The sequence below is a fragment of the Protopterus annectens genome, chromosome 10.part0 (assembly GCF_019279795.1).
Source record: "Protopterus annectens isolate FY-2018-M chromosome 10.part0, PAN1.0, whole genome shotgun sequence".
Lineage (NCBI taxonomy): Eukaryota > Metazoa > Chordata > Ceratodontiformes > Protopteridae > Protopterus > Protopterus annectens.
This window is the reverse complement of record NC_056744.1, coordinates 1,788,971,385-1,788,991,417: the sequence shown is the minus strand read 5'-3', so window position 1 is coordinate 1,788,991,417 and position 20,033 is coordinate 1,788,971,385. Positions and strand designations below refer to the sequence as shown.

Here is a 20,033-nt window from a genome sequence, read left to right as displayed (position 1 = left end):
CAAAGATGGTAGACTGGAAAGAAAAATACACCAGAAAAGTTAAGGGAAGAGGAGCTGGGCAAGAATAAAGTTCCAGAGAAATACTATTTAACAAAGAAAGAGAAGGATGGATAAATAACACTTACAGATATTAAAAATCGCTATATTGAGAGCTAACTGGAAAGGAATGGGTCTGGCATTTAAAGCGGCAAATGAGATCTGAGGTAATAATGAGGGAAGCATTATGGGTAACGTTAAGCTTGAGAGCGTTTTGAAGGCGCAAACTGGAATAACAGCCAAGTTGTTTCTGAGATACGGAACCGAACCCACAGTTAAGGATTAAGTGAAGAATGACAACATCAGATCTTTAATAATCTTAGTACACACAAGTAAATGTCAAATGTCTTGTAACAATAAAACACAGCACACTCCCACACTTTAAGAACCTTTTTTATTCCATTTATTTTTTTTTGTATCTTAATAAATCAGGGAGAGAAAAGAACACTTTTTACATTAAACAACATTGCTCTTAAATAGATTTCAAAATGTGTAAAATCATATATTTGTAAAGGAATTCACAGCTATAAATGCAATCAAGTACAAACTGAAACATGCATATAAACTTATGCTCACTCATCAATGTGGCCAGGTGTAACATTAAACTGGCACACAAAGAACATCATTACGGCAAACCTGAAATGGCACACCACCTTATAAGTGGTACACTGTCTCCATAATTCTGCTATCATCTGATAAAATTGGATTTGCAATCTGGGATGTTAGAGGTTGAGGGGAGAGAGGATAAAGAGTATTTTACCATGTAGTCTTCTCTCTGTTGGTTTGGGCAGTGTTCCTTCCATCCGTCTCATATTTAGATATGAGGACTGACAGCATATAGGGGTGCTATGACACAGAAAAGTCAACTCAGCATTTTATATGTAGGAAAATCTAACAACTGGAAATGCAGCACTTGATGTTTCCCTTTAGCCCTTGTGTACTTGAGTTATGAATTAGAAGTGAAAAGGGGTCTGACCCTACTCACAGTATGAAAGCTATTTATGAGAAACTCCTCCCCCACATTTTCACTTCTACCCTGGCTTGTGGGGGGAGGGGGCAAAGGTGCAAAATGATGAAGGGTTGTGAAACAGGAACAATAAAGGTTAAACTGGTCTGACATGGAGGTAGAGAAAATAATAAATCAACTTGTTTAACTGCTGGCACAGTACTGCAGAAACATGTTATGATTCTGGATGATATGACTTGGCTCACAGAACAGACCTCCTAAGTGAACAGAAATCTCTACATTATGAAATGCGCCCTTAGCCTTCTGATGGTGCTCAACCTTTGCTTTTACTTCTGCCTGCTTTTTGTATGTTGTGTGCATATGTATATGGTGGTAAGGATGATAACTTAGTGATCTGTAGGCTAAAGAAGGGTTAATTGAGACAGACAGTTATAAAAGTTTTTTTGTGCTAATACAACGAGTAGCAAAAAACATCTCCCGGGTTGTGCTCAGAGACCACAGTATCCTTGGGTCAAGTTCACATGAACTGCAACAGACATCTTCTAGATTCAGAAGATCTTTGTTTTCCTAAGGTTCTTGAGAAATGACTGTCACAGATAACAGGAGTTTTAATTTTTGATTTTTTAAGTTCAAGATACTGTAGGTACCGTCACAGCACAAACATTTACAAGCTGTCAAACTGACAAGATGAACTCTGTAATGGTGGCTGGGGAGATTCTCTTGAAGGATGTTCTTTTTATAGAGTTAGCCAAATCAGACATATAGCTACCAGTGCCATGGTCTGACCTTCTGCCTTGAATCTTGCAAAGGCACTTGTAGAGGTGAAGACTGTGCGTTTATTCAGCTTCTGCACATGGCGGTAAGTATTGACTAATCGAACATTTGTTGATTTATTAATGAAGACTTCAGTTGCAAACTTATCAACCTGAAAAAGGAAAAAAAAAAACTTAGGAACGACTCTCAGTAAAAACAGCACAAGTAAGCCCTACAACCTCATTTATCTCTTCACCAGACTGTATTATTAGACTTCTATTAATACCTCTCCCCATTCTTGTAGCATCTGCTTTGTACTAGCCAACTACAAAAAGTGCATAAGTTGAAAAGCTCACATTTTCCTGTTATGATTTGTCTGCACTTCATCATCTGAAAATTAAGAAATAAAACTGTACCATGCAAACTAGATATGTTGGCCAGGTTTCAGTCATGATAGTCAGAAGAGGTGTCTTTGATGCACTGCAGTGCATGTACAGAAACATTTTGTGGGGAGAATGGCATTCTTCCCCTATGAGAAAACATTTATTTATTTGAAGAGGTGCCTTTCTCTCTGCTGTGAGTTCATGAATACATCTATGCGAATGAGCTGACATGACAGGTGGAGTGCAGACCTTTAGAATGCATTCTCCTTACAAGCTTATTTGAATGGAATAAGATACAAGCTGCACTGTGGGACCCTGCTGTCTCTCCTCCGATGTTCTGAAACTGTACTTTTTATTCTACTCCACCTCTGTCCATTCACCTTAGATGATACCTGTGTCCATTACTTTAATTGGCTATGATCAACAGCCCCCCATTATTCTGCTATGTTAAGCAGGTAAGTATAACACTGAGACACACATACGGTCAGGCATGCCTGAAAAATTATATAAGCCCTAAACATATCCAAATGTGTAAGCAAACTGATCTGCACTCATGCATGCATGCAAGCATAAACACAGGGCCAAGCATGCATGCAAACTCACCTTTAAATATGGCCAGGTGTAGCACTGACTAAACTGATACACAACCATGAACACATATCTAACCACACATATGATCTGCTATATGGCCATAAATCCAAGGCCAAAGAGTCAAGCTGATGTTCGTCATAAATATGACAGATTTTATGTATAAAACTGACACACAGTCATTAAATAGACATCCAGAAATACATGCAATCTCATACACCATTATAAATACAACAGCAGACATCTATAAACTGACAGCATAACCAAAGCCAAACGTGCATGTGATCTAACAGCAGTCATGGAACACATTCGGACATTCCTTAAAAGCCAGCTTCATGGCACGACGGAATGAAGCCATTAATGCAACATGGTTAATCTTTGACTGAACAGTGGTATAAAGACTGGAGGAACTGGCCAGGGGAATAGGGGGATCGATCAGCACTGCACCAAGTCATACAGGGGCAGGAATACAGAGGAGATAATGGGCTACTTAGGAGGTAGGGTGTAGCTTTGTAGTGCCCCACTGAATGCCACTGCAGGGTGGAACCTCTGTATAATCACATCACCACGAAGGTTAGAAAGTTTGCCTCACAGTCCATGTGTGCTAAAAGTGAATCTAGAAGTAGCATGTGGGCTTAGCATGCTGTCCATCTACAATATGAGAGCCTTTCCCGGAGTAGTTTAATTCTTTCCCCTGGTGGGGATGTAGGGGAACAAGCTGACCAGCTGGACAAGAGGAAGGACAGCATGATGGCCAGTGGAGGGGCTAGAAAGGCAAAAAAAAATCCACAATCACATCTTTTGATGTACATTTAAACTGACAGAACCATAAACAAATAAGGAAAATGTATGTAACCAGTCCTGATCCATAAACTCATGCTGTGACAAAAACACAATTTACCATCTATACACACTGACACACAGCCATAAACCCACAAATGTAAGCTGTTATTGTACATGGATGTACACTGACAAAACATGACCAAAGAGGCAAATAAAACCACATATGTCTCTCAGCCATCCCAGACCCATAAAATCATGAGTTGTCATGCATCTAAGCTGGTACAGCCATTAACAATGTGGTCTAACATAAAACATGACCCAGTGTGCATGCAAATGAGCAGACAGCCCTAAACAAATAAGCAAACTTGCTTGTGACTTATGGTGACTAAATAACAGAACCACAGTTGTGCAAGAGATAGTCTTGCCACGGGAGGAAAAGGAGAGTTACTGATATGTAGTGGGCAGGTTCCAACATGAAATGGAGCCTGTAGTTCAGGTGTTATCAGGTGAGTGTTCCGGAGAGGTACACATAGGCCAAGAATGGTTCTTCTCAGTAACACCCTCGGCCCAAAGCAGATATTTATCACCTTACCTCTGGAGACATTATACTGCTGGTATACTATGTACGTCTGCTAGCATGACACAGTGTAACTTAATGTAATACATATCCCATACTGTCACATTCTACACTACATTTTCTTGATGACAAAAATGAAACAGCCTATCTCATCTGCCATTTAACTGCATTCAGAATTCTACCTACTTTCATAACCATTAAAACTAAAATTAAGAATGACCATAATGCAAGACCCCTGTTGTCTTCTCCCATCCATTTCAATCAGTGGGTTAATGAATTTGACCAGATTTGAGGATGGCACTTCATAATCTTCATCCCCAAAGCTCCATCTCCTCTCCCATAATGCTTTGCATCTCAAACTCTCCTTAGATCAAGTTTGCCCTACCATACCTGATCTGCATATACAGATTCCCCTAAAAAAGAAAAGCCGAGAATTAGACCATAGTCTTTGAACTGGCCAGCAAGGTCCATAAAACAAGGTCTATAAAGAGCCTTAAATACCAAAGACTGTTTGGAAAGGAGACAGAGGGAGAAATGACTGAGATGGACAGAAGACAACATCGATCTAGCACTATGGTTAAGCACATAACTTTTATATCTGATGTATTTTCTGTTCATCTCAACCTGTGAGACACAGTCCCTATCCAGACAGATTGTGTGGTATCAGGAGAGAATATTCTGCAAAATAGTGGATCCGAAGGAGGTCTTAGATCTGGACTGAGTGCCTTGTTTATAATGGGAAAAAAAGGTATGAGTATCTGATTAGGTAGTCACTGCACAAATATCATCTAGAGAAGCATGACCAAAAGGGGCAGTTGAAGTAGATACTGCCCTAGTACAGTGGGCTTTTGGTTTGATAGATAAAGATAAACATTCCATGGAACAAACAAAGGATAAACAGTATTAAAGCCATCTGGACAAAGTTACTTTGCAAACTGGTTTCCCAAGCTTAGCCTAGAGAAGGGCATAAAAAGTTGGTTTGATTTCCTGAAATGTTTGGTCCTGTCCAAACAGAATCTTATTTACTAGTAGAAATACAGGCAATGAAACATATATTTGTCCTTATTGCTGAAGTTTGGGAAAAAAATCTGGCAATTGAATTGATTGGTTTAGACTTGACTCAGGGGCCACCTTTGGTAAGAAGGAAGGAAGGATTAGTCCACAATGAAACTCTGTCTGTGGGAAAAATAAGGTAAGGTGGGCACAGAATAAATCCTGCAGTTCAGAAACTCATCTAGCTGAAGATACTGCAATTAAGGTAAGTGTTTTTCTATGGCAGAAATTTTAAGTCCAAGGTAGTAGCTGTTTTGAAAGAGCCAGTGGTCAAGGCTTGAAGAAGAGGAAGGAGGCAAGTCCAGAGGAGAACTGGATCCTTTATTGGAAGACTGAACAGGGATATACCCTTAAAAAAAGCTTTGGACAATCTTAGAGAAGCGACTGGCAGACAGTCTTGACCCACAGGGAAATATGATGTGGTCACCAGCTGAACCTTAATAGTGGAATAGCGAGCCCCAGACTGAGAAAGGCTAGCTAGGAAATCTAAGCTTCATCTAATGGGAAAGAAAAAGGATCCAAGCCCTATGAAATGGCCCAAATGGTAAATCTTTTCCACAATCTGTTATAAACCTTCCTGGTGGAAGCCTTCTGGTAAAAAGGTAGAATATGCAGAACCTTTAAGAAAGCTTGGGACTTATGGCCATCATTGGAAGTGCAGAAACCAAATGGTTAACCCGATTCAGGTGAGGCTGGCCCGAAGGGTGGAATATCAAATCTGAAGTGGGTTCAAGAATCCAGAGTGGTTGCAAAAAAAGGTGAAGCCACAGGAAGGGGAACCATATTTATTTGGATCAGAAGGGGGCTGTGAAGATTACAGTCGGTCTTCAATTGGCTGCTTCCTCCAGAAACTTGATTTTAAAAGATACTGGAGAAACACAAAGAAGACCTGGGGGGGGGGGGGCAAACATGCAGTAGAGCATCCATCACTGACCGTCCCTTGTGAGGGATCATTGCAAAAAAGCTGCTGTATTTGGTGTTGAAGGGGTTGTACACAGACTGCAGCATGTCTGGCCCCAGCAGCTAAAATCTGCACAGCCACTGACAGACTGAGGGAACACTCCTTAGACATTAGAATGCTTCAACTTATCTTGTCAGCTAGTATGCTGGATATCACTGGAATATGCATTGCTATCAGAAAATGATGTGGGGACATCACCCATTGCCATATTTCTATGGCATCTTGACACAAGGGACAGGATCAGGTTACCCCTTCTTGGTTTAGGTATCAAGCAACTGTCATGTTGTTGGTTGTGATAAGTCTGCAACACCAGGAGAACTACTCTCATCTCCAAAATATTAATGTGCAAATAGGCCTCTGACTGGGACCAGGCACCTTAGAACATATTCTCTTCATAAGGCCTCCCCTAAGCCAGAAGTGTCCATTGTCACTGTGACTGTGGGCTGGAAAAGAGTAAAAGGGCATCCCCAGTAACATGGTCTGATGTCAGGCACCATGAGAGTTGACAACACTAAATGTCAGTCAGATGAACAGGAAAATTCATTGGGTGAGTTGTGATAAACCATTGAACTTAAAGAATCTACTGGAGAGCCCACATGAAGTATCTGGCTAGAGGAACAAGAGAGACTGTAGGAGCCCTCATACCGAGAAATCGAAGAACTAAGTAAGCTGGTGGCCTTTGAAGTAGAAGGACTCGATTAACCTGAAGACACAGTAACAACAAACCACAAACTGGTAAAAACAAAAAAGATGAGCAGACTTGTGAAACTAACTCCTTTAATGGTAAGCGCTTTCGTTGGCATATAATACGCCAACTTCTTCTGAAGACATAAAAATAATGATCTTGAGAGAGTAAGTTTGGCAATTTGAATGGTGGTGTCCAGATGGCAACCAATAAAATCTAGAGGTTGGACAGGTTCCAGACTGGATTTTTTGAAACTGACTATAATGCCCCAGGGCAGGCACAGATAGAGCAAGGGGTCACCCTATTGGACCAGCGATGCCCCTGAGATTGCCCTAATAAGCCAGATGTCCAGGCATGGGAAGTCCCAGAATCCCTGCAGCCTGGGCCAAGCTGCTACCACTACCACGCATTTGGTGAACACTCAGGGAGCCATGTTGAGATCAAAGGACAGTTCTTGAAATTGGTACAGATTTTCTCTCAGCCTGAAGTACAGGAATCACCTGGAATACCTTGCTAACTTTACGTGGTGGTAGGCATCCTTGAGGTGCAGCATATCCAATCATTCTTCTTCAATAAAGGTAGAATGGCCTGGACTGTCACCATCAGGAACTTGGTCTGTTTGAAGAAGATGTTTAATTTCCTTAGGTCCAAAAGAGGCCTGTGATCCTTACTTTTTTTTTTTTCGCACAAAAAAGATTTTTGAGTAGACTCCTGATTCTCTCCGGTCTGATGGGACCATGGTTACTTGTTCTATAAACAGCTTTACAATCTCTGCTACTGCTTCCCTTCATTGGTGCGGTGGAACATCTGTAAGGGGCTTGTCTCAAGCTGAAAGTATCATACAGCAACTGGACAGGTGAAATTCTTGTTTACAGTCAGGGTGTTCCACAAGGCTCTGTCCTAGACCCTTACTTGTTCAGATTTTATCTTTCAGACCTAACTTTTTTCATCTGAGATGTTCTACAGTCTATATGCTGATGACCTGAAACTGGGTAAACTGGTTACATGTGTAACAGATAAGGCATGTCCGCAAAAGAACTTGGCTAAATTGACCATTTGGGCATAGGAGAATAATATGTTGATAAATACATCAAAAACTAAGCATATGAGATTTGGGAGACATAAATTGAAAGGTGAATATTTAATACAGCACACAGTGATTGAAACTATAGACTCATTTAAGAACCTGGGTATATGGGAAGGTCCAGCTTTGAGTTTTTCTAATTTTATCAACCGATTGGTTAAAAAGAAGTTATCTCTTACCATAACGTTCCATCTGTGTTGTAGATCTTCATTCATTCATTACTGATAGAACTTTGGTTCTGTCCTTGGAACCGACACGGCCAGTGTCAAGCTCGTGCCAGCCAAAAACTCTCAGCTAAGTCCTACCCACAATGCCCTCTCACAGTCTCTTCAGATTGAGTTTGCCCGCCCTTATACTATAAAGAGATTAATAATGATAGTCGGAGGCTCTGTCTGAGCAGATACCCTAACTAAAAAGGTAATCCTAAAGTCCACCAAAAGTCCAGGCAGGGGGAAGGAGGACGGGAAGTAATGAATGAATGAAGATCTACAACACAGATGGAACGTTATGGTAAGACATAACTTCTTTATCTGATGTTATAAATCTTCATTCATTCCTTACTGATAGGACAGAGTCCCCAGCTACTTTTAGTCCTGGGTGGCCCTAAGGAAGGATATTCCTGAGCACCATAGAACCAAAAGATGTTCTTCCCCTGGAGGCCAAATCCAATTTGTAATGAGTGATAAAGCTATGTGGTCTTGCCTAAGTGGCTGCTGTGCAGATATCGTCAATAGAGGCTCTGGAGTGAAAGTGAGGTTGCTATCGATCTAGTTGAGCGAGCCTTTATTTTGGAAGGCAAGGACATTTTGTTTTGTTGGCAGATGAAAGTAATGACGTTTCTGAGCCAAGAAGATAAGGTCATTTTGAAAACAGGCTTACCCATCCTGCGTCCTGCAAATGCTACAAACAATTGATCCGTTTTCCTGAGAGATTTTGGTCTGTCCAAGTAAAAACAAAGTTGCCTATGAACATCAAGTGTATGTAGAAGGTACTCCCCTTAATTTGAATGATGGGGAAAGAAAACCGGTAGGCCTGTAGATTGGTTGATGGAAAAAACAGAAATGACCTTGGGCAAAAAGGAGGGATTAGTATGGAGAGAAACTCTTTCCTTATGGAAAATCAAGTACTGTCTCTTGAAACTCAAGGCCTGCAACTCAGAAACTCTTCTCACCGAGGTAAGGGCTACTAGGAGTAGGGTTTTCCAGGACAAAAATTTTATATTGCATGAATTAGAAGGCTCGAAAGGAGGACTTGTTAACTACTGAAGCACCAATGTCAAGTCCCATGGCTCTGTAGGGGGCTTGACAGGGGGTTTAATATGTAATACTCCTTTCATGAAGGTTTTGCACAGTCGGTGTGACATAACTGATGAATTGTCTATTCCATTGTGAAAATTTGCAATAGCTGCTAAATGTACTGTAATCGTTGATGCTGAAGCTCCAGCGTGTAACAGGTTAGGGAGATATTCTAGGATCTTCTGAATAGGCATAGAAAAGGGATCCTTGTTTTGTTCTTTGGCCCATATAGAGAACCTAGTCCACTTACTAAAATAAATTTTTCTGGTGGATGGTTTGTGCGAAGCCAGGAGGATCTCGCGAACAGGGGATGAAATATCAGGTAGCCTGGCAATCAATGAAAGTGGAGAAACCAAGCTGTGAGCTTGATGCTGTGGAGATTGGGGTGAATCAATCCCTGAAGGTGAGTCAGCAGTCCTTGAGACTGGTCCAGGATCCATGGGCTGTGGATCAGGTGAGGTCATAGGAATGGGAACCGGACTTGACGAGGCCAATAAGGATGTTGCCTTAGAAACACACGATGCAGGGTTTGAGTCTCACAAGGGATAATTGGCTAGGCTTAAAATGGCTCGCAAGGGCAGTTAGCTTAGTACTAATCTATGAACCTATGACATTGCTTCTCAACCTTTGAGTTTTCTGTAGAACTTTTGGGATGAGGGGAAATGGGGGAAAGGCATACAATAGACCCAGGGGCCAATCGTGCATCAGAGAATCCCTCGGTGACTCCCCCCTAGAGTATCAGGGCAAATTAGTTTCTGCATTTGTTGTTTAGTGAGGAAGCAAACAGGTTGCAGCAAGGCCTGCCCCAGCGACGGAAGATTTGAGCCGCTATAATCGGGTCGAGGGGCCACTTGTGAGGCATCAATATTTTCTGTTCAGATTGTCTGCAATACGTTTGAAGCTCCTGGGAACTGTGTTGCTATGTGAAAGCGGTTGGAAGCCATCGCCCAATGCCATATTTTCATGGCTTCCTGACATAATGGTAAGATCTGTTTCCGACTTGTTTGTTGATGTACCAGATGACTGATATGTTGTCCGATTATACTGCAATAGTCCCAGAAGGGAGGGATGTGTGGAACACTTGCAAGGCTAAGAGAACTGCCCTCAATTCCAGGACATTTATGTGCAAATTGGCCTCTATGGGGGACCAAGTGCCTTGGACCGTCCTTCCCTGAAAATGCCTCCCCACCCTAACAGGAAAGCTTTCGTGGTCACCGTGGCCTTGGGCTGGGGGAGATATAGTCAACACCAAAGATTTGTTTCTGGCTTCATCCACCATAGCATTTCTTCCTTGCAAAGGTCTTAAAGCGTATCATGTGGTGGAGTTGGTGGGTTAAGAGCGCCCATTGTGATAAAAGGAGCCACCATAACAGTCTCATGTGCAACCTCACCAGGGGTACAAAGGTAATGGTTGTTGCCATGGAGCCTAATAGTTGTAGTACTAGGCATGCTGGTACAAATGTCTGTGAGAAGAGAACTTGAATCTGATTTCTTATTTTTGAATGCCTGTGAGAAGGAAGGGAAGCTTGACAGGACATTGTGTCGAAGATCGCTCCAATGAATTCCAGTATTCTCGTTGGAGACATGATTGATTTTTCCATATTGATCATGATACCAAGGCGAAGAGCAAGGCCTTGAGTGTAACAGAGATTGTGAAAGAGAAGGTTCCTGGTCGTGGTGGTGAGGAGCCAATCGTCTAGATATGGAAACACCTGGAATCCTTGTAGTCGGAGTTGAGCTACTATGCCTGCCATACATTTGGTAAACACTCTGGGGGCTGCCGAGAGACCAAAGGGCAGTACCCTGAACTGGTAGCGATTGGCTCCCAGCCGGAAGTGAAGAAATCTGGAAGCGTTTGTCCATCTTTATGTGGTAATACACATCCTGGAGGTCCATAGAGCACATCCAATTGTCCTTCCCCAGAAAAGGGAGAATGGACTACACCATGATCATCCGGAATTTTTGAGGTTTGATGAATTTGTTTAGTAGGCTGAGATCCAGGATTGGTCTCCAGTCCCCTGTCTTTTTTGGCACTAAAAATAACTTTGAGTAAAAACCAGATCCTATTTGGTCTGGTGGGACTGGATGGATGATTCTTTTTCTTAGCAGGTTTTCGATTTCCAAGGCTGCAGCATCCCTCTGACCGGGTGGGACATTGAGGATTAGTTTTATGCGTCTGGGAGTGAGCTCGAATGGGATATGACAGTCTTGATATTATTCTCTGCACCCATGAATCCATTGTTATGAATTGCCAGGCTTACAGGTGCAGAGCGAATCGTCCCCTGACTGCTTCTACAGGAAAGCAATCGAGCCGCTACTCAGGAACGCTGGAAGGGTTGGCCAAAGAACAAATCCCTAGCTCCCTGGTTGTACATACCCCATCTGCCCCGAAAGGGACGTCTTCCAGATGAGCTGCCCCCTCTGCCCCGGGGGGATTGCTTGTCATGAGTGTCATGAAAAGATCCTTGGGACTTCTTGAACCACAATTTTTCTCCCCTTTGATTCCTGGAGTAGGATCTCTGGGGGGGGGGGTGGAAAAATGTATGTCCACGGCAGACAAGGTCTTTCCGTCTTTCTCACTGCGTGATAGCATGTCTCTTACTTTGGGACCAAAGAGGGAAGATTCGTCAACAGGCGCGTTGACAAAGGAAGAGTTGAAAGGGTCTGCGAAGTTACACAAACGCATCCAAGCATGCCATCTCATGACAATGCCAGATGCGACAGCTCGAGCTGCCCGCTCTGTAGTTTGAGAAATCAAGAGCATCGAGGAGTTCGAGATGGATTCTAGGGTAGATAGCTAGCAGGCAACAGTATCACACGCCTTCTCAGGCAGTACCCCTACCAAACAGGCAGACATTTCTGAGATAAGGTTTCTTTGGAGGCGAGTAAAGTGTGCCAGGTAAATCAGCAGCCGAATGGCTAAGGTCGCTGAAGCAAAAGTTCACTTCCCCAGTCTGTCCAAAGCCAGAGACTCCCTGTTCGGGGGATAAACAGTGAAACTATCTTCTGCCAGTTCCTCTTGGTGGCCGCTGCCACGACCATAGAATCAACTGCCAGCTGTTTGGACCAGCTGGGTTGGTCTTCAGGTGTGGACAAAATTTTATCAGGTCTCCGGTGGACAGGTTCTATATTGTCCAGGCTTTCCAGGCACGCTACGCAATACCTGTGCAATACGCTTAATGAGCTCATCTGCAGATGGGGTCACCCAGGAAGTAGATGGCTGAGCATGGAAAGCCTGCAAGAACACAGATTCCTCCAAAGAAGGGTTGGAGAATTTCTAATCTCCCCTCTGCTTGAGGATCTCGAGATTGTCTCCAAATGAGATGTCTTCTAGGGGAGACCATGGGGACTCTTCTCCCACATCGTAATCAGTGTATTTGGTGATGGATTCCTCAGGGGAATCAAGATGCTTCCTCTTGCAAAGCTTCTTCTGGGTTGGCTCCCCAGTGGGGTCTTCTGAAGAGGACTCTGGAGAAAGGGCTTTCTTCAAGGGAAGGTCTTGCGGCTCCCATGTCTGAGATCCCAGAGTAGGAGGTTGGGACAGCTGCACGCTGGGGGGGGGGGGGTTCTGGTTCCGATACTAATGGTGCCAACTGTGAGACTGTTGAAGCGAGGACCCTCTCTATCACCTGGAAGGCAGGCCAGCCCAAGGAGGGATGGGAGCCCGGAACCAAGAAGGACAACCTTGGAACTGGGGTCACACCCTGCCTCAATGAGTCCACCTCCAGGTGAAGAGTTCTCAGAGGAACTGTAGCTGCCGGGAGAGCCGGAACCATAGACGGTGTCACAGAAAAAATTGGCGCCGAACTAGGTGTCATGGTGCCAACAGCCCAATTACTGCTCCGAGGGTGCACCAGTTTTGAAGGAGCTGTGGCACCAAGAGTTATCAATGCCAACAGGGAAGTCTCCACTCTCGGAGCTGAGACAGAATGCAACGGGATGGATATCGGTACTGAAATCTCCGAAACCTTTGTGGAGGTTGGAGGAGGATAGACAGGTGAATATGCTGGGAAAGCTTCTGTTCCAAGAGGAAGGGAAGACCTAGTAGGGGTCGGTAAGCCTCTAGCTGCCAAAAGCTGGTCCACAACCCTCACTATATCTTGTTCAGAAAGACTTCTGGTGGATCTGAAGGAAGCTGCCGATGGATATTCTGGTCTTTCAGTAAATGGGCTGAATTGTTGCCCCAAAAAAAGGGTCATAAGAGGGAGAGTACCTTGTTCTGACAAGGTGCTCAATCTTTGGAACCACAGGTGTCATCATAGGTGGAGCCGTGTAAGACATTGGTACCATGGCCGGGGATGTTATTGATGCTGGTACAGTAGTAGGAGCCTGCGTCATGCTCAAGGTCGGCACCGAGGGAGAAGACAGAGACCCTGGTGCCGAAGCTGTCTGCACTGATGGTGCAGAAGAAGTCTGGTGTTGTCTTGGTTCCGAAGAGGACTGAGATGTTGGCATGGAGTGACTCCGTTTCTCTTTATGTTTTTTGACATCTTTTTGCTTAGGAGGTGGTGAGACCTCCGTCCCAGAGACAGCCTCAGAGAAGGGTGTTTTCAAAATACCCTTTAGAATGAGCTTGTTCTTGCATTCAGTTAACGTACAGTTGCTGAAGCTAGAACAAATATCACAAGACACGTTAAGGTGGTCAACGCCCAAACAATAAACATACCGGGCATGACCGTCTGAGTTGGGCATCTAATGCTTTATCTGACATTATGGCAAAAAAAGCCACACAAACACTATAATCCTAAAGCACGACTATAACTACCAAAAAACAACAGTAAGAAGTTATAGTAAAGTAGAAGAGATTTTTTTTTAACAGATAGAAGGAGGGAGTACCAACAATGGTACTTAAGAAATACCAAAAGGTGGTAAGGAAGGGGCCTACCAAAAGTACGGAAGAGGGATAGTACCAACGATGGTATGAAAGGAACTACCAAAGGTAGAGGGTAGGGTTTCGAAAGAAAGTATAGAGTTTAAAGACAAAATAGATAATCTGTGAGAAAAACTGACTAAAGGAAAAGTAGTCAATAAACCACAAAAACACTACACTTAGCTTGAGAGAAAGGCTTGGCATGTCTGACGAGGAACGCGGCAAACAAGATCTGAAGAGACTATGGAGAGGGGCATTGTGGGTAGGACTTAGCTGAGAGTTTTTGGCTGGCGCAAGCTTGGTATTGACTGTGTCGGTTCCGAGGATGGAACCGAAGTCCTATCAGTAAGGAATGAATGAAGATTTACAACATCACATTTACAGTTATAAAACTATAGGTAGTTTAAAAAAGATTTATAAAATCTAGGAAATCAGAAATTAAGTCATTGTTTGTTAGTTACATTAAACCCAAACTTGATTATGGAATAACAATATGGAAACCTTGTAAGAAAACAAGCATGAGTAAACTGGAAAGAGTACAGTGGAACTATACCAAGGGCATCCATGGATGTGAAAATTTAAGTTATTATGAAAGACTAAAATATCTGAACTTGTCCAGTGTGAAATATAGAGGTGGGGGTGAGCAGTGCCACAAAACTATGTATATGGCTGGGAGATGCTAGTAAAACTATTCAGGTATTGGTGAAGACTGGTTGTGGGGCACAGGATTCTGAATGAAGAGAAATGGTTTGATGATACAGCAAGCTGAAGATAAATGTGGCATTTATTCTGGCGATATATAGAAGCAGATCCATTGATCTAACAGGCAAAGTTTTAGTTGCGTTTTAAATGAGTTTGCATTCCGAAATGGATTTCAGTGGCAGTGGGATGTGGTTCCATAGTTTAGGTATGCTATTTGAATATACAGAGTCACTTGTAGTATTAAAAGATTTGGTTATAGTATTCAATGATTTTTCTCTACAGCATAAAACACTATTGGGGAAATAATGTTGTATTAAGTTAAAGGCTGGGCAATTTTATGGCTTATAGAGAAGTCTGTGTATTATAGTTAAGCTGAAAAAAGAGTTGATGTGGTAGTTCTAACCAGTTTAAGTCTCTGAGGCCTAGGCAATAGGGTGTTTTACTGTTGCAGTTTAATAGAAGTTTGGCTATTTTACTACTCAAGTTTGAACAGATGTAAGGCTTGAAGTAATGTGACAATTGCGGCAGCACTGAGGAGAGATGGCAATAAGAAAGTAGAGGCTATACGTCCTTTGGCTATGCCAGTGAGATAGGTTTTACTCTGTATACTGTATCTAGTTTTTATGACTTCTTTTAACCATGTGCAATACATGGTGGTCAAATTTCAACTGGTCATCCATGATGACCTCCAGTAATTTTGTGGCTTACCTGCCCTATCATGATGTTGTTGGCAGAGATGTCAATGAATAATGTTCTTTTGGCAAAGATGTGTTTTAGATAAAGAGCAGTAATTTAGTTTAATTTTTTTCAAAGAGTTTAATAGTAGTTGTGAATTATTTAGCCATGTTTCAATTGTCAAGGTTTGTTGTGTAAGTTCTTGGAGTTCAAAGAGACATTTGGCAATGCAGATTAGGGTCAGGTATTCAGTGTAATGAACCAGGGCAGCATTTTTTGTAGCAGTTTAAAGGTCATTGATGAATATATTGAAAAAGTATGGGGCCTGGTGTAGATCCTTGTGGGACACCAATAATTACAGGTAAGAAGATGGAAAAGAACTGACTGGAAGGAGAAATGTTGAAGGAAGTCATTTGATGGAGTAGGGAAATCAATTGATCGATTAGTCATCTGGTTGGTTAATGACTGTACTGTCTGTATAAAGTGGGAATTGAATTGTTTGGCTACTTAGCATTCTTCCTCTGTGTGTCTGGTGTTGGCTGTGTAGCTTGTCCTGGATTTAGCAGTTTATCTATTTAGGCCCAGAACAGTTTTGGATTACTAGTGTGTACGTTTTGATTGGTTGTGTGACAGGCTTTCTTATCTTTTGTGGTAAATTGTTTTGCTAGGTTTCTTAGTTATGTATAAGCTAGTAAAGTGGGCACTGTTTTATTTCATTCAGTCCTTCCATGCTTTGTGTCTTTATTTCATGAGTTGTTTAGTTGCTAAGGACAGCCATGGGGGGCAAATTTGGCTTTCACTCTTTTTATTCTGAGGGGGGGATACTATGTTTAGAACACCTAGGAATGTTCTATTGAATTCAGAGTCAGCATCACCTATGGACAGAGTCTTAAGTGACTCCCAGTTAAGGAGATGTAGTGCATTAATAGAAGTGTCTTTATGAAAAGTAGCAATTATCTTACCAGGCTGTAACAGTGTGCTCTGGGGCTGTTACTTTAGTATCTTATGGTACAGATTGCTACAGTAAGTGATCACTTAAGCTGTCTCACAGAGTTACCTGGGATGATATTTTATTTGTGGAGGATGTTAGGATTCCGTGAAGGGTTGACTGTCTGACTGTGGCTTTGTTATACCTAATTGGTGTGGTTATAAGTTGGGTGAACTCGTACAGATGTATATTACTGGCTGGATTTTCAGATGTATGGTTGGCCAATCTATATTAACATCATCCAATACTATGGTTTCACAAGGGATTTTGGAGGAGGCCGAGCAGAGAATAACATCCAGACTATTAGCATTATTACCTGTGGTATGTATATACCCATGATTAAGAATCCAGAGTATTAGCATTATTACCTGTGGTATGTATATACCCATGATTAAGAATCCAGAGTATTAGCATTATTACCTGTGGTATGTATATACCCATGATTAAGAATCCAGAGTATTAGCATTATTACCTGTGGTATGTATATACCCATGATTAAGAATCCAGAGTATTAGCATTATTACCTGTGGTATGTATATACCCATGATTAAGAATCCAGAGTATTAGCATTATTACCTGTGGTATGTATATACCCATGATTAAGAATCCAGAGTATTAGCATTATTACCTGTGGTATGTATATACCCATGATTAAGAATCCAGAGTATTAGCATTATTACCTGTGGTATGTATATACCCATGATTAAGAATCCAGAGTATTAGCATTATTACCTGTGGTATGTATATACCCATGATTAAGAATCCAGAGTATTAGCATTATTACCTGTGGTATGTATATACCCATGATTAAGAATCCAGAGTATTAGCATTATTACCTGTGGTATGTATATACCCATGATTAAGAATCCAGAGTATTAGCATTATTACCTGTGGTATGTTAATACCCATGATTAAGAATCCAGAGTATTAGCATTATTACCTGTGGTATGTATATACCCATGATTAAGAATCCAGAGTATTAGCATTATTACCTGTGGTATGTATATACCCATGATTAAGAATCCAGAGTATTAGCATTATTACCTGTGGTATGTATATACCCATGATTAAGAATCCAGAGTATTAGCATTATTACCTGTGGTATGTATATACCCATGATTAAGAATCCAGAGTATTAGCATTATTACCTGTGGTATGTATATACCCATGATTAAGAATCCAGAGTATTAGCATTATTACCTGTGGTATGTATATACCCATGATTAAGAATCCAGAGTATTAGCATTATTACCTGTGGTATGTATATACCCATGATTAAGAATCCAGAGTATTAGCATTATTACCTGTGGTATGTATATACCCATGATTAAGAATCCAGAGTATTAGCATTATTACCTGTGGTATGTATATACCCATGATTAAGAATCCAGAGTATTAGCATTATTACCTGTGGTATGTATATACCCATGATTAAGAATCCAGAGTATTAGCATTATTACCTGTGGTATGTATATACCCATGATTAAGAATCCAGAGTATTAGCATTATTACCTGTGGTATGTATATACCCATGATTAAGAATCCAGAGTATTAGCATTATTACCTGTGGTATGTATATACCCATGATTAAGAATCCAGAGTATTAGCATTATTACCTGTGGTATGTATATACCCATGATTAAGAATCCAGAGTATTAGCATTATTACCTGTGGTATGTATATACCCATGATTAAGAATCCAGAGTATTAGCATTATTACCTGTGGTATGTATATACCCATGATTAAGAATCCAGAGTATTAGCATTATTACCTGTGGTATGTATATACCCATGATTAAGAATCCAGAGTATTAGCATTATTACCTGTGGTATGTATATACCCATGATTAAGAATCCAGAGTATTAGCATTATTACCTGTGGTATGTATATACCCATGATTAAGAATCCAGAGTATTAGCATTATTACCTGTGGTATGTATATACCCATGATTAAGAATCCAGAGTATTAGCATTATTACCTGTGGTATGTATATACCCATGATTAAGAATCCAGAGTATTAGCATTATTACCTGTGGTATGTATATACCCATGATTAAGAATCCAGAGTATTAGCATTATTACCTGTGGTATGTATATACCCATGATTAAGAATCCAGAGTATTAGCATTATTACCTGTGGTATGTATATACCCATGATTAAGAATCCAGAGTATTAGCATTATTACCTGTGGTATGTATATACCCATGATTAAGAATCCAGAGTATTAGCATTATTACCTGTGGTATGTATATACCCATGATTAAGAATCCAGAGTATTAGCATTATTACCTGTGGTATGTATATACCCATGATTAAGAATCCAGAGTATTAGCATTATTACCTGTGGTATGTATATACCCATGATTAAGAATCCAGACTATTAGCATTATTACCTGTGGTATGTATATACCCATGATTAAGAATCCAGACTATTAGCATTATTACCTGTGGTATGTATATACCCATGATTAAGATTGTCTTGTCAGTGTTTAGTTTTAGCATAGTTAATATGATCTCCGAATTAGAGAATGTTAGCAGGATGAGGGAAAAGGGGAATATCCAGTGTGTTTCTGTAGAAAACTCTGACACCACCAGTTTTTTTTGTGGCTCTAATTTGATAATGTTATAGCCTGTGGGACAACTTGTTAATTTTTGTGTTTGCTGGCAGAGACAGGTTTCTGTGCTAACCACGATGTCTGGAGCGTGTAGTGCTCTCCATGCATGCACTTCAGGGAGTTTGCCATAAATACTTCGTAAGTTGGTATGGTATATAAGAACGCTAAGATGTGACTGTGGGTTGAGGTGGTAGTGATAAAAGAGCTGATGGGGATATGCTGTTTGGTACATGAATATGCTGAGCTGGGCCTGGGTTTGGGTGGATGTCACTAGTACATGTTATAGTTACAGAAGTACGATGGTACGAGCAGAGGCACTTTTCCTTGATTTTATGTTTAATATTACATTTGTGAGTAAAAGGTTGCTGCTTCGGATAACTGTAATTGAACAGTAGGCTATGTGAGTGCTAATATAGATAGGGTGTGACCAAGAAGACAATGTTCAGAAGTATTTTGCTTGGAGGATACAATATAAAAGTCTTGCAAGAATTGTGAGGGTAATGAATGTTAGTAGCATGTTAAGTGTGCAAGTAGTAGAAGAGGTACTCGTATGAGGAACTGTGGGAGAAACATGTTTCTGAAATGTAAGAAATAGGCTTTAAAGGACAAATGATGATGTTATAGTTAAGACAGGAAGTACAGAGGGATTATTTGGGAAAAGCAGAAGTTGAAATGTAGAATAATAGATTTGATTAGTCTGTAGGCTTATAGGTGATTTGGGGATATGTGGGTGTTTAAGAGTAAATATGTGGAAAATACTGACATGAATGAAGATGAATTTATGTGGTGAGGGGGTCTGTTAACACTGTAGAAAAGATAATGGGAAAGAAGAGTATTAAATCACAAACTGCTGATTTGTGCGGGCTTGCTATGTCAGGGCATGGTTTCTCTGTCTCCTAGACTCTGAGGTGGGAGGATGGACCCAATGCATGGAGGGCTCTAGAGAGAGAATTCTGCCTGGAGTAACATCCAGGAAGGGGGAGTATTGCTGACTGGACTCCAGTACCGCAGATAA

The 20,033-nt window shown here is 41.3% G+C and overlaps 1 protein-coding gene across 3 annotated transcripts in view; it reads right to left on the bottom strand.

The window, feature by feature from the left end:
* Nucleotides 1-413: 413 nt before the first annotated feature.
* LOC122814026 (carbonic anhydrase 4-like) overlaps nt 414-20,033 on the bottom strand; it is a 329,800-nt gene continuing 310,180 nt past the window's right edge. For all 3 annotated transcript variants that reach the window (XM_044086610.1, XM_044086611.1, XM_044086612.1), the window contains one exon: nt 414-1,928. In XM_044086610.1, coding sequence (XP_043942545.1) covers nt 1,740-1,928 — 189 coding nt within the window. In that variant the 3' untranslated portion in view covers nt 414-1,739. The remainder of the gene's footprint in view (nt 1,929-20,033) is intronic.